This window comes from Colletotrichum lupini, chromosome 5 (genome assembly GCF_023278565.1).
Source record: "Colletotrichum lupini chromosome 5, complete sequence".
In the NCBI taxonomy this organism is placed as follows: domain Eukaryota; kingdom Fungi; phylum Ascomycota; class Sordariomycetes; order Glomerellales; family Glomerellaceae; genus Colletotrichum; species Colletotrichum lupini.
The window spans coordinates 1,871,571-1,883,149 of NC_064678.1; the positions used below are offsets into that span (position 1 = coordinate 1,871,571).

The 11,579-nt window shown below is 52.5% G+C and overlaps 6 protein-coding genes across 6 annotated transcripts; 2 read left to right on the forward strand and 4 right to left on the reverse strand.

Moving 5' to 3' along the window:
- Positions 1-24: 24 nt before the first annotated feature.
- Positions 25-1,860, reverse strand: CLUP02_09946 (uncharacterized protein; the record flags this gene model as incomplete). The annotated part of the gene is made up of 12 exons (XM_049288922.1): positions 25-56; positions 114-207; positions 297-457; positions 530-591; positions 633-708; positions 781-817; positions 846-923; positions 992-1,021; positions 1,125-1,343; positions 1,402-1,620; positions 1,685-1,695; positions 1,815-1,860. 12 exons carry the CDS (start codon positions 1,858-1,860, stop codon positions 25-27), a joined length of 1,065 nt encoding a protein of 354 aa, XP_049146066.1.
- Positions 1,861-2,044: 184 nt separating this feature from the next.
- CLUP02_09947 (uncharacterized protein) lies at positions 2,045-2,920 on the reverse strand (the record flags this gene model as incomplete). The annotated part of the gene is made up of 2 exons (XM_049288923.1): positions 2,045-2,730; positions 2,788-2,920. 2 exons carry the CDS (start codon positions 2,918-2,920, stop codon positions 2,045-2,047), a joined length of 819 nt encoding a protein of 272 aa, XP_049146067.1.
- Positions 2,921-2,958: 38 nt separating this feature from the next.
- Positions 2,959-4,395, reverse strand: CLUP02_09948 (uncharacterized protein; the record flags this gene model as incomplete). The annotated part of the gene is made up of 7 exons (XM_049288924.1): positions 2,959-3,134; positions 3,223-3,281; positions 3,373-3,495; positions 3,575-3,985; positions 4,051-4,113; positions 4,172-4,296; positions 4,345-4,395. 7 exons carry the CDS (start codon positions 4,393-4,395, stop codon positions 2,959-2,961), a joined length of 1,008 nt encoding a protein of 335 aa, XP_049146068.1.
- A 30-nt stretch (positions 4,396-4,425) lies between these two features.
- On the reverse strand, positions 4,426-5,137 carry CLUP02_09949 (uncharacterized protein; the record flags this gene model as incomplete). Its single annotated transcript, XM_049288925.1, has 5 exons — positions 4,426-4,507; positions 4,558-4,604; positions 4,660-4,719; positions 4,778-4,958; positions 5,052-5,137. The coding sequence occupies 5 exons, from the start codon at positions 5,135-5,137 to the stop codon at positions 4,426-4,428; spliced, it is 456 nt and encodes a 151-aa protein (XP_049146069.1).
- Positions 5,138-5,317: 180 nt separating this feature from the next.
- CLUP02_09950 (calcineurin-like phosphoesterase) lies at positions 5,318-7,132 on the forward strand (the record flags this gene model as incomplete). Its single annotated transcript, XM_049288926.1, has 4 exons — positions 5,318-5,332; positions 5,395-6,237; positions 6,286-6,812; positions 6,865-7,132. 4 exons carry the CDS (start codon positions 5,318-5,320, stop codon positions 7,130-7,132), a joined length of 1,653 nt encoding a protein of 550 aa, XP_049146070.1.
- A 3,457-nt stretch (positions 7,133-10,589) lies between these two features.
- Positions 10,590-11,546, forward strand: CLUP02_09951 (uncharacterized protein; the record flags this gene model as incomplete). Its single annotated transcript, XM_049288927.1, has 2 exons — positions 10,590-10,692; positions 11,287-11,546. 2 exons carry the CDS (start codon positions 10,590-10,592, stop codon positions 11,544-11,546), a joined length of 363 nt encoding a protein of 120 aa, XP_049146071.1.
- Positions 11,547-11,579: the final 33 nt, after the last annotated feature.

An 11,579-nucleotide genomic window follows, 5' to 3' on the forward strand; every position in this document is an offset into this window, starting at 1 on the left:
GTTTCGCTGGGTAGAGGTTGCTGCCTATGAGGGGGTGACGGGCATGTTTACGAGGCCTCAGAGAGGGGTGAGAAAGAGACCAAATACTTTAATGGAATATTCTGGTGCAGCACCTAGAATAGCTTGGGGCGTTTGTGTAGACCTTGGATGTGTCTCGATCAAAATGGCCTGATGGACCGTGGCAGGGCTTGTCTGCTGGGAGGCTTGCTAGTCATGTGTGCTGAACTGTAACGGCGAGTTTTGATCCAGCTTCCAACAGCATGTTCTGGAAGGAACTTTGAATTGATTTAGGCAACTTTTATTGACCTTGTTGGAGAACTCGGGTTCGCCTTGCTGGTTGGGGAAACATCGATGGCAAGAGGCATTCCCCATCGCGTTGGGAAAGAGCCATAGCTGCTTATACTGAGTACCTTGTTTACCTTAGTAAGGAAGTGGAGGATGGGGCTGAAGATTTCAACTGTCTGATTGTCTTTCAGAATAGGGCTTAGATCTGTGAATTCGATGTCACCTGATTATGCCTTGCGTGTACCCGGGGTTGTTAAACGACCAACCCCTCTAGAACGCTCCTTTGATTCAGTTAAGGCCATCATGCTGGATGACAGGCTCGCTTCCGACGTTTGGCATTGGCTCACCTAGACAAGGCGACTAAGGACAAAGTGCTCACGAGCTTCTCATCATGTACGTTCAGTAAAGGTAGCAACGCCATGCCTTGTTCCTACATTAACTCCTCATTTAGCATTCACCAACAGTCCTTCTCACGTATTCGTTACCTAATCGTACTAGCAAGCTGATGGATAACAAGGTAAATCCTAGTGATCTAGTTGAGAGTATATTCACTTATAAACCTTCAGTGGGCTTAGTCCATCGATGCCTCCCATGTATTCGTTGGTCCTCATCAACGAGCCGGCGGACGCTGAGCGATTCTAGTTGGATGATGGTATTCTTCATAGAGAGTTTAGCTAAGCAGACGTTATAGGATATATCATAGGACACCGATGTGTTCACTACCGATGGTCGCGAACTACCAGTCTCAGTTGTCTCGAATGTATCGAGCTCAATTATAGAGATGAAGCAAGGTGATCTCAGTTGCGGCTTAAACCTTGCTTAAATAGGTATCGTGGAACTGCTGTGGCACAGCTTTTGATGGAGATGGCAACAAGGGGGAGGGTTTGAACAGACGTCGAGTCCCATTGGAGAAGCTTAACATCTCTAACGCGGAATGACGATCTTTTCAATACCTTGACTTGTTCATACCATGCATGGTTATGAGGTCTGAAGTAGATCACGGTATTCGGCTGGGGGAAGGGCGGGGTGGAGAAACCAAAATGCTCATCGCCGAAAAGCTGAAAGGAGTCTCTGGTTACAGGATCGCAATCTCTCAGTCATTCAGTACCTTCCCACCTTGAGTGAAAATCTAATGTGGATGGCGATGATGATAGTACTGCCGGAGCAACCAAGAGTGAGGACACCACAAGCACCGGGCGATCGTAGCCGTTGATAGAGACTGCTGAAAGGTTTCCTTCTCGCGATTGGATCTGTGAGTAGTAGACGAACCAGCCGGCCGCTGCAGATGCCTTGTTTTGGCACCTCATTTTCAGCCTTGTCAACTATCATCCAGGTCTACAACGCGTTCGTCGTGGCCTACGCATGCTCCGTAGTTGAGCCTAGGGTGAGAATCGCAAACCATTGCGAGGTCTTCAAGATATCAGTGCCAACAGGCAGTGCGTTGCCTACTTAGTCAACGTCTAGGAGGAAACTGTCCAGAGACTAGAACCGTGGAATACCAAAAAAGACTTTTAGTTCTATTCCATTACTGTCAAAGATATCTTGTTTTGAGAAGACTCGTGCTGTCGATGCCATCTCGTTTTGAATCGTCTCCGCCCTTCCCTAGACCAAAGACGTGCGTTATTTTAATCGCATGCCTGGTTCGCGGCTCCCATACATCTGTCGTAGACCGAAACGCCAGCCACCTCTTCCCGGGCATAGTATACAGACCCCATCTTCCAGGGCTCTCTCCATTCGAACGCGTACTACCTCAATACACCTAGTTGGCAAAGCGCTTCGCTCTCGCTTCCTGTCTCGCCTTCTCGGCAGGATCGATGGCAGCGCTGCGCCTGGTGTCGCGTTCGCCGCCGCCCTCGCGACCACCACCACCTTGGCGGCGGCCTCCAGGGCGTCCGCCATCTCTGTTGTTCCTGCCGCCGCGACCGCGGGGTCCACGGCCGTCGGTGCTCTGTCGCTTAGCATCGCGTCCGGCCTGCTCGTCGGAACGCTCAGGACGGCCGCGCTTGGGACGTCTCTCGGGAAGCGCAGAGTCGAGACCGGCGACACTGCCAACCTCGACGCCAAACTTCTTCGCGCGGTCAGCCTTCTTCTTGGCCTCCTCATCCTCGTCGATGCCGAATCGCTTGGCGCGGTCGGCGCGCTTCTTGGCTTCCGCTGCGGCGTCGGTCGCTTCCAGGTTGAGAGCAAAGTCCTCCTTTGGCGCGGCGTCGGCAGCCTCTGCAGTCTCCTCTGTCTTCTTCTCCTCTTCCGCGGTCGTCTCCGCAGCAGGCGCAGTCGCGGCTTCAGTGGCGGGGGCGGCAGGCTCAGCTACAGCAGGAGCAGCGGCAGGCTTAGGTTCCTCAGTAGCCGGGGCAGCTTCAGCGGCGGGCTTGGGGGCTTCGGCGGCCTTGGTGGGCACGGTAGGCTCGTCGTCACTATAATCGATTTCATCCTCCTCGGCGGCGGCTGGGTATTGTTAGGTCGCGATCGAAGAAAGCGCGTGTTCGGAATCGATTGACGTACCGGGTGCGGATTGCGCATCGTTTTCCTTTAGGCGATTGACCAGGTCGAGCTTGTTGCCTGTTGCGGGAAGGCTTCTCTCCTGGAGAAGCTTCTTGAGCTCGGGAACCTTCAACGAGCTGTAGTCGGTAGCCATGTTTGCGACAGTTACGTGGGAAGTCGAGATGGGAGAGGTTAAGTAGATACGATGCCGAGACTATGATGCGGCTGCGACGATGTTGAACAGATTTGCGCAACTTTGGCGAAGAAGAAATTGATGATGGAATTGGGGTGGAACTTGGAAGGCGGAGAGAAGGGGCGGTCGTTGATGGATCGCCGGGGGTTATGACGATTTTTGAGGCGCGTCGTTGCTGCTTTGGTTCACAGGACGACAGCTTTGGGAAGGTAAGGCGAGGCAAAGGTAGGCAGGTACCTCCCAGGTTTAGCAAGAAAGGGGACCTTCCCAGTTGCTTAAGCTGCGGCGCATCTGCTCGTTGCTGGTAGAGGTACGTACTCGACTACCAAGCTCGTGCAGCTAGGTACTTACTGTGTAGGGGAAGGTGTCGCCGCGGTGCCTTCCATTCCCATTAAGCGAGGATGGGGGAGCACGGGCCACTGTTCCTGCATTGGTCCATGTTGAAGTTGTCCCTCCCCTCCAGGAATGAGTGTCCGTTGTTGTTGCTAGCGATATGCGAGGCGTCTGAAATTGAGTTGAAGAATGCATCGTCGGATCTGAGAGTTTGGAGATGAGGCAGATTCAAGTTTCCAAAAATAGGCTGCAATGTCGGCAGAAAGACAGAGACAAAGAGACGTTTGACGGCGCTTCTTCTCTCCTCTTGTCTCATCGAACCTATTTCTTCTTCTCATGTACTTGGCTTTGTCAGGGAGTGAAGTGACATTTTGCCGCAAATCTGAAGATGCATGTTTTCCATACCACGACAAAGGGAATGAGTCGACTCTTTGTCTCTTGAAGAATTGCCATGGATTTTGCGTTCCAGAAATTGATGAGATGAGCAGCCACAACGTACCACCCAAAAAGTGAGATTTGTATGAGGCGGGAGACTTATATACAGGGTGGGTTTGGCATCTCATATGAGGTACTGAGTAGCACATCCGCGGCAACTCAGCTCTTGCCACCATACCGGACTCATGTGACTGCAGCTGATAGGGTGCCAAATATGAAAGGGAAGCAAATGAGAATACGATGGTGATGGAGATTTCCCTATCAATAGCGTTGTCTGGCGTCGTTTGAGCATCGCTTTTCGTCGTGACTGACTCAAGCTTCACGTCGTTGACGACCGAGAAGAGCCCAACTGGTCTTCGACTCTATGGGCTGCTTCGTCAATGCTTCTGTCATCCCGAGATAGCAAGGCTTGATGATTATTATTTCGTCTCGTCCGTCCTCGACGACGAGAGAAACCAGGAGGATGGCTGCGTAACAAACTCAATTCGACCTTTCTGACGCGCGGCCATCATGTATTGAGTGTGGCGATACAAAGTGGGATAAGTAAGATACTCTGGCAGATCTGCATGCTACGGGTGTCCGTCTCTTGTCTTCAGACCATGCCGTCTCGAGCTTACGTACTTGGGGTGGTGACAGAGATGGAACAGGACGGGAGGCTCCACCGACATGACGTTAACATGGAAGAAAGCTGTTGCTGCTCAGTAGTCAAAGTGGACGACGCTCGCCAGAATTACATGCTGCTGTTGCGTCGCACCACGGCCCGTGTGATGTGACGCGCAGCTACATGTACATGGCACTGGCAGATGGTAGACGATGTCTCGCAGTGTGACAGTCTGATAGACATGGACGCGTCAATGATGGTCGGCGCCACGTGCAGCTGCTCACAGCTCTTCCATCCTACTCCTGGTCGATAGCGTCGCCGCGTCCCTCACGAAGTCTTCGCCTAACCGATTAGAGCGTTGGTGAAGTTGAAGAGCGGTTTCGGGGGAGGCCTGGCCTTGTCAGGGGGAAGGCCAATGAAACCTTGATAACCTAATCGTAAGTACGTACCCCGGTAAGCCCATCGATGGGCAGCGATGATTGATCAGTGGTAACTGTCAGACTGGGTGAGGGAGGTGGTAACTGGGCGCAATCACAGGGCGCCCTCAGCAATTTAGCAGATAGCCAAATGCCAAAAAGTGCACTGCTACCCCGGATTCTGAGGTGGCAGTTGGCTCCACCTAAATGGGGCCTTTATCGACCGAGTCTCGGTTGATTGCCTCGTGCCTTTTCTTGCTCCTTTTCTCAAAACCCCTGTCGTCTGCTGAGCTGTCTTTCGACTTACGAACCGACATCAAGCTCTTTCGCGCCCACCGTGTCTATTCGTACCTCTCTCAATCTTGGTTCCACCTTAGCCGACCTACGGGCCATGATATGGCCTGGGTATTAGCTTGAACTCAGGCTCGCTCGAGCCGATTACTTCGTGTTCGTGTTCCCTCAGCCCACGCGCTGCGCTGCGCTGCTACCTTCGATTGATCACGACGACGCCGGCCTTCACATCGCCACGACCGGCCTCCCTCCGATTTGCGACAATCGCAAAAGTCGCCCAACATGACGCGCCGTATAGTGAGTACTGCTGCTACGCTTGACGACGAGAAAGAGACCATACTGACGATGCCTTTGCTCAGGTACGGACGATAATCCAGCTCACCGCGGTGACGCTTGTGACGTTCCTCGCCGTCTTCTTCCTCGACCGAAACTTCCGAGTTTTACCAAAGTCGATGCACCACTACATGCCGCAGCATCACCACGGCCTGATTGTCACGGATATCACAGTAACGAAATGCTCGAGCATAAACGTCTTCACATCCTGCAACCTCGACACCAACAAATGGCACCGAATCGAAAAGGACCTGTACCTGGGCAAGTCATGGACCACCAGCGCATACGTACACGTCGCACGGAAGAAGGAGGAGGAGCTGCTACCAGAGGATAAGGTAGTCATGGACGTTTCCGTCGGCCGACTCGACCCCACGACTTCTAAGAAGGGAGAGGAGGACGAGAGGTGGGAGAGCCGACCATACGGATTGTGGGTGAAGCGGTCTTCCAACCAGAAAGACAGCGACTCCAAGAAGGCCGTTACAGGCATCGATGTCCTGTTTGGCGACGACGCGGTTGAGGCTCGCGATGGCTGGCAGATCACCGGAACGCCCTTGCTGCTCCCGCTCAACGAAGAAATCCCCGTCACCCACATCACTCTCCGGAGAGGAAGCCAGAAGGAGCCTCACAAACCACAGCCGCGAATTCCCGAGAACGGCAGGTTCAAAATCATGCAACTGGCCGATCTCCACCTCAGTACCGGCGTCGGCAAGTGTCGCGATGCCATGCCCGAGGGCTACAATGGCGGCTTGTGCGAGGCGGATCCCAGAACGCTGGATTTCGTCCAGAAGATCCTCACCGAGGAGAAGCCCCATTTGGTCGTGCTTAGTGGAGATCAAGTCAATGGCGAAACTGCTCCTGATGCGCAGTCGGTGAGTGGCGTTTTCTCTGTCTGACTGGGCGCAAACTGACTTTACTAGGCAATCTTCAAAATCGCTCAAATCCTCATCAAGATGAAGATCCCTTACGTTTCAATTTTTGGAAACCACGATGATGAGGGATCGCTTCCTCGCGCTGCTCAGATGCAAATTCTCGAATCGCTACCATATTCTCTGGCAAAGGCCGGGCCCGAAGAAATCGATGGTGTTGGCAACTACTATGTTGAGGTCCTTGCTAGAGGCAAGTCGGACCATTCAGCACTCACCCTCTACATGCTCGATTCCCATGCATATTCTCCCGATGAGAAGAAGTACCATGGGTACGACTGGATCAAGCAGAACCAGATTGAGTGGTTCAAGAAGACTTCTACCAATCTGAAGAAGGCACACAAGGAGTACAGCAAGGTTCACATGGACCTGGCCTTTATTCACATTCCTTTGCCCGAGTACAGGGATGCCGATCTCGCCATCAAAGGCGAATGGAAAGAGGGTGTTACAGCACCCAACTTCAACTCCGGCTTCCGTGACGCCCTCGTCGAGCAGGGCGTCGTGATGGTCAGCTGTGGACAGTAAGTTCCATCCTCAGCCCTTGAAAGAAAACCACAACCTAACCTGGTACAGTGACCATGTCAACGACTACTGCTCCCTCTCGCTAGACAGCCAGCAGAAGCCAGCCCTCTGGATGTGCTACGCCGGCGGAGTCGGCTTTGGCGGCTATGCCGGGTACGGAGGATATCACCGCCGCATACGTGTATTCGAGGTCGATACCAACGAAGCTCGGATCACGACGTGGAAGCGTGTTGAGTGGGGCGACACCAGTAAACGGATCGACGAGCAAATCATTGTTGAAGCGGGCGGGCCGATAGGCATCAGAGAAAAGAAGGCATGACAAAACTTCTCTGACGGTCTATTCGAAACAAAGATGGAAAACAGAAGAAGCAAGAAAAATGAAAGAAAAAAAGAAGAATGAAGTGCTGGAAAATATTTGGAGTTTCGGGTCAGGTTAACTAACAAACGGTGTTTGGGTCTGGCTCATCAACAAGAAAGTCTCTACAGGGAGTTTTTAAAAAGACTTTCAAAGGGGAAATTCATAGCATGTATTATTTTGACTTGTCAAACTGTCTGAAAGCATCATCTCTTGGGTGGACTGGCACAACGGCAGATTGAAGGCTGAAGTATGGAAGTGATGGATGGGCGTCGGGACGGAAATGTGTACATGTATGTATCTCTATAGGAGACATGACGGCCAACTTTCCTCTTTTTCTGATCTCGTTCTCGTTCTCTTGTGGGTGTATTTGTGAGTCTTCTCAATGTGGGTAGTAGCCGGGGAGACTGAGTTGCTCGGTCAAGACATATACGGCTAGGTATGGGTAAGAATGGACAGGTATGGAATACTTCCAGACCAGACGATGCGGTTGGTGGATCGAGAGGGCTCACAGGAAGGGAGATGACTTTCGTCCCAGCCCTAGGACTCAAGACGAGCTCGGACCGGCTCATATCCTACCTCAGGTAGGCATATTAGCTTTAGGCAACCTCGGGAGGTGGCGCGTCGTCGGACATGCGCGGGGGGTTCAATGAGGTTTAAGCAGAGCTAGGAGGTCAAGCGGGTGTGACCAAAGCCCGACTGATCTCGAAGGCCACCTTACCGGCATTCTTCACCTGTCACCGCAGGCGATGAGGGAGCCAATGGCTGGGTGGTCATAAGGGGCACCGGTGGAATCCAAAGATTCTCGGCCCATCGTGAACCACAATATAACAGGGTCCTCGTCAGAATATCCGACCGGCAGGTTCTATCGCCCTCGTGGTGTTGCATTTCGGAATAACATCCATCCCGTCGGGGATGGTAGGTTTGCTACCTTACACACCGCACAGTGTCGAATCTAATCACCTTCTTCGCTGCCACCGATGTCGTCGGGTAGATATTTCGAGCAAAAGCTGAAGGTCTAATAAGCGCTGTGGCTTGGGAGTGTGTACCCACGACATGCCACGCCATCACGCGTGCAACCCCAAGGTTTTGGTCGTGCAGTGGGACGAGGTGTGGGTGGGTAAGGTGAGATGAGGCTGAAAGTGTGTTTTTTCCACGCTTGAAGGATGCCACCATCATGCTCTCCGGAAGCTTCGCACAGGGCATGTGTTTTTGTGCTATTTGGACCTTCATTCTTTACCTGTGTGAGATGACTAGATCGTTGAGACAACTTGTCTGGGTATACGATATTGCAGATGTATTAAGGAGACTGGGAAAAGGGGCGATGAGGGCTCTCCATGCATTGTGTCATTCGTCTTCTCATCCAGGTATATGTGGGACAAAGGTGGCCTGAGAGGTAGGTAGACTGGCATAGACCTCCATCGAGCTGCAAGGCAGAGGTGTGGTTGTCGGGCGTCCCACTCACACTTGCTCCTGCCGAAGCTGCCTCTCGGGTACGGCACCCAGCGTCTGGGCCCCGGTCCCGGGGAGACTTCATCGGAACGGCCTACGCCTTGATGCGAATCTTACTCTTAGATTTGCCCTTGTTTGCTATTATAATCTTCCCAATCATGGTAAATTTGATAAAGAGCGTCGGAACTTTGGACATTTGCATCGAGAGATTTCTTCAACTAGCTCAGGACGGTGGTATCGACGACATGGTCACTGGACATACATACCTCTTCGTCTCTTTCTCGGCTTGTTCGTGGCGTCCGCTTCAGCTTAAAGTCCGTGGAGATAGTTTGATGCTCAGGGTTGGGATAATTTCTCGTCGAATTTTCCCGCATCTCGGCCTCTGTTTCCTTGTACTTAGAAGGTCGGCTCAGCAGGGAGCCGGCGGCTGTTCATTCAAAGGCAAAAGTCTTGTATGCCAGCCATTTGAACCCTTGAAAGCTGAGGGCTTCAGGCGACTATCGCGAAAAGATTGCCTAATAATATCTTCGTTCCTCAGTACGCCAATTTCAAGTTGCTCGGGTGACTCGATATCGCACATCGGTTCTGTCCCTTGCCGCGCTCCCTAGCCGTCAGGCATATCGAGGCTCTAAGTATCCTGTTATCGAGGAAATCCAAGATTGCATTAAACTAACAATACGGCTACCGTGGGTGGTCTGGACTGGCTCATTTTGCCTCAGCTTGTGCCGTTAAGTTGGTGTCCGACGTGGAAGTAGGTTGGCGCTAGACCACGCTGTCAGCAACCTTCTGCACCTCTCTGGTCGGTTGGCTCGGTCTGCTTAGATTGCCGTGTTCTATGATATCTCGATTGTCGTGCAGGCAGTGACGTTCTCAAGCTACTTACTGTTTCATAGATCTCGAGGTAAGAGAGGGTAGACTCTTCGAATCAAGATATCGAGTCCATTGTTTGGAAACGTCCCAGAGGGGGGCTTGTCGTGAGGATGGGGTGACCTACTCGTAGTCCGTCACTTTGTATGCTGTTGTTAGAGCTTATTCGGATCTCAGCTCGGAGATTGCCTTGTTATTCCAAAAGGTGAAGCAGGCCAGTCGCCTGACTTCCTCCGCACGCGCCCTCTACGATACGCGGCAGGACTCACGCCATCGTAGCTCTCTACCAAATCATTTCTCACCCCGCCATATCATAGAGAAGTGACAGATTGTCTCTGACACCAAGGTACTTACACGCATCTGCGGCGGTAGAAAGTATAATGCGATTGACACCGGCGCCAGACTCGGCGGCACTGTGTATGAGCCTCACTTCCACCAAGCGAAGCCACGAGAGTCCCAGAATCAAGAGGTGCTCTACACAGTGCACGATCCCGATTTCCCAGGGCGAGATAAGATTCATGAGTTGAGAGGACTGAGGGCGTCGTGTCGTTCTAAATCGCGCGTCTGTCAGCCACAAAGTTGGATCAGCATCGGGGGAGGGAGGAGAGTTTTGAAGAGCTTTACCTCGCATTTCCTCGAGCCTTAAAACGTGTTTTGCCCGTCCGCCTCTACACCTCGACCTTTCTTCCCTCTCCATACTCATTTCCGTTATTCGCGGATCCATCGCTTCTTCGTGTGTATCGTCAATCTTTGCTTGGTTTTCGCCTTGGTTCTTTCGTCCTCGATAAGCCCTGTCAAGTACTTTGGTAAGCTTCGTCGGCCATACAACTATACCTCCCGGAAGAGCATCTCTGACCTCACCTGCAATAGCTTCAATAGCTAGAATAGCTCAACGCACAACTGCTTTTGCACTTCGTTCTCCGTCACTCGCCTAGTAAGCTTCTTATACCATGTCCTTACCCATAACGTCCCTCGTGAATATAGCTTTTGTACCAACATGACTTGTCTCCTGTCACTCTTCTCCCACAACTTAGTTTCGCTATTCGTACGTGAATAAACAACTGACCTAGAAAGACAGTGTAAACCACTCGAGACTGTCATTATGAACGGCACCACTAAAGCTCCCGATGCTTTCCCGGCCCCCAACCAGTCGCAGCTGGAGTCGTTGCCGGGTCTGACGCCGCCGCAGCAACTCCCTGCCCATGGTGCAGGGTGGGAATTTCTCCAGGGGATGAACATCACCCTGCAGGGTCATTGCGAGTGCCTGGGTAGACAAATGCAGACCTGGAAGGGCTCGTACTCCCTTGACTCTCGCTGGGGTGCTCAGCAAAAGCTCGTTCCCCAGTTCCCAGGCCAGGGTGCTAGCCATCAACAGCCCGAGACTCAGCTGAAGGCACAAATGGAGATTGCTGGGGCGCAGCTTGAAGAAAATAAGAAGAAGCGCAAACGTGATGGGCAGCGCCGGAAGGACAGAAAGCTCGAACATCGGCAGAAAGAGCAGCAACAGCAGCAGCAACAGCAGCAGCAGCAGCAACAGCAGCAACAGCAACAAGAAGATGAATTGCTGCAACTGCTGCAACAACAACTGCTGCAATACCAGCAGCTGCAACAACAACAACTTCAGGCCCAGCAGCTCCAGGCCCAGCAGCAGTCTCAACCACAGTCTCAACCACAGTCTCAGCTTCAGACCCTGTCCCAGTCCCAGCACCAGTCCACCCAGTCTGCCCAGTCCCAGGGTGCAGACCACTGGAGCGACCTGGATTGGCTCGTAAATTCCAATCTCGGGACCGCCGCCATAGGACAAGGGCAGATCGACCTGTTGTTCGACGAAATGGATGGGTCCGACAACGCGCAACAAGAGCAAGCCCAGGCCTTCGACGAGATGATCATGTCGAGCGTTCCTCCTCCCAACGTTGAAGCTCCAGAGCCATGGGTTCCTCCACCGCCTATGACCTTCGAGGATGTGTATCGCCAACAAGATAAGGAAGGTGGCGTTGAACTCGGCCCTTATTCTGCCATGTTGTCTGAATGGGAGCATTCAATGAGCGGTCGTAGCTAAATGCAGTATGGAGAGCAACGATACTGCACCGTA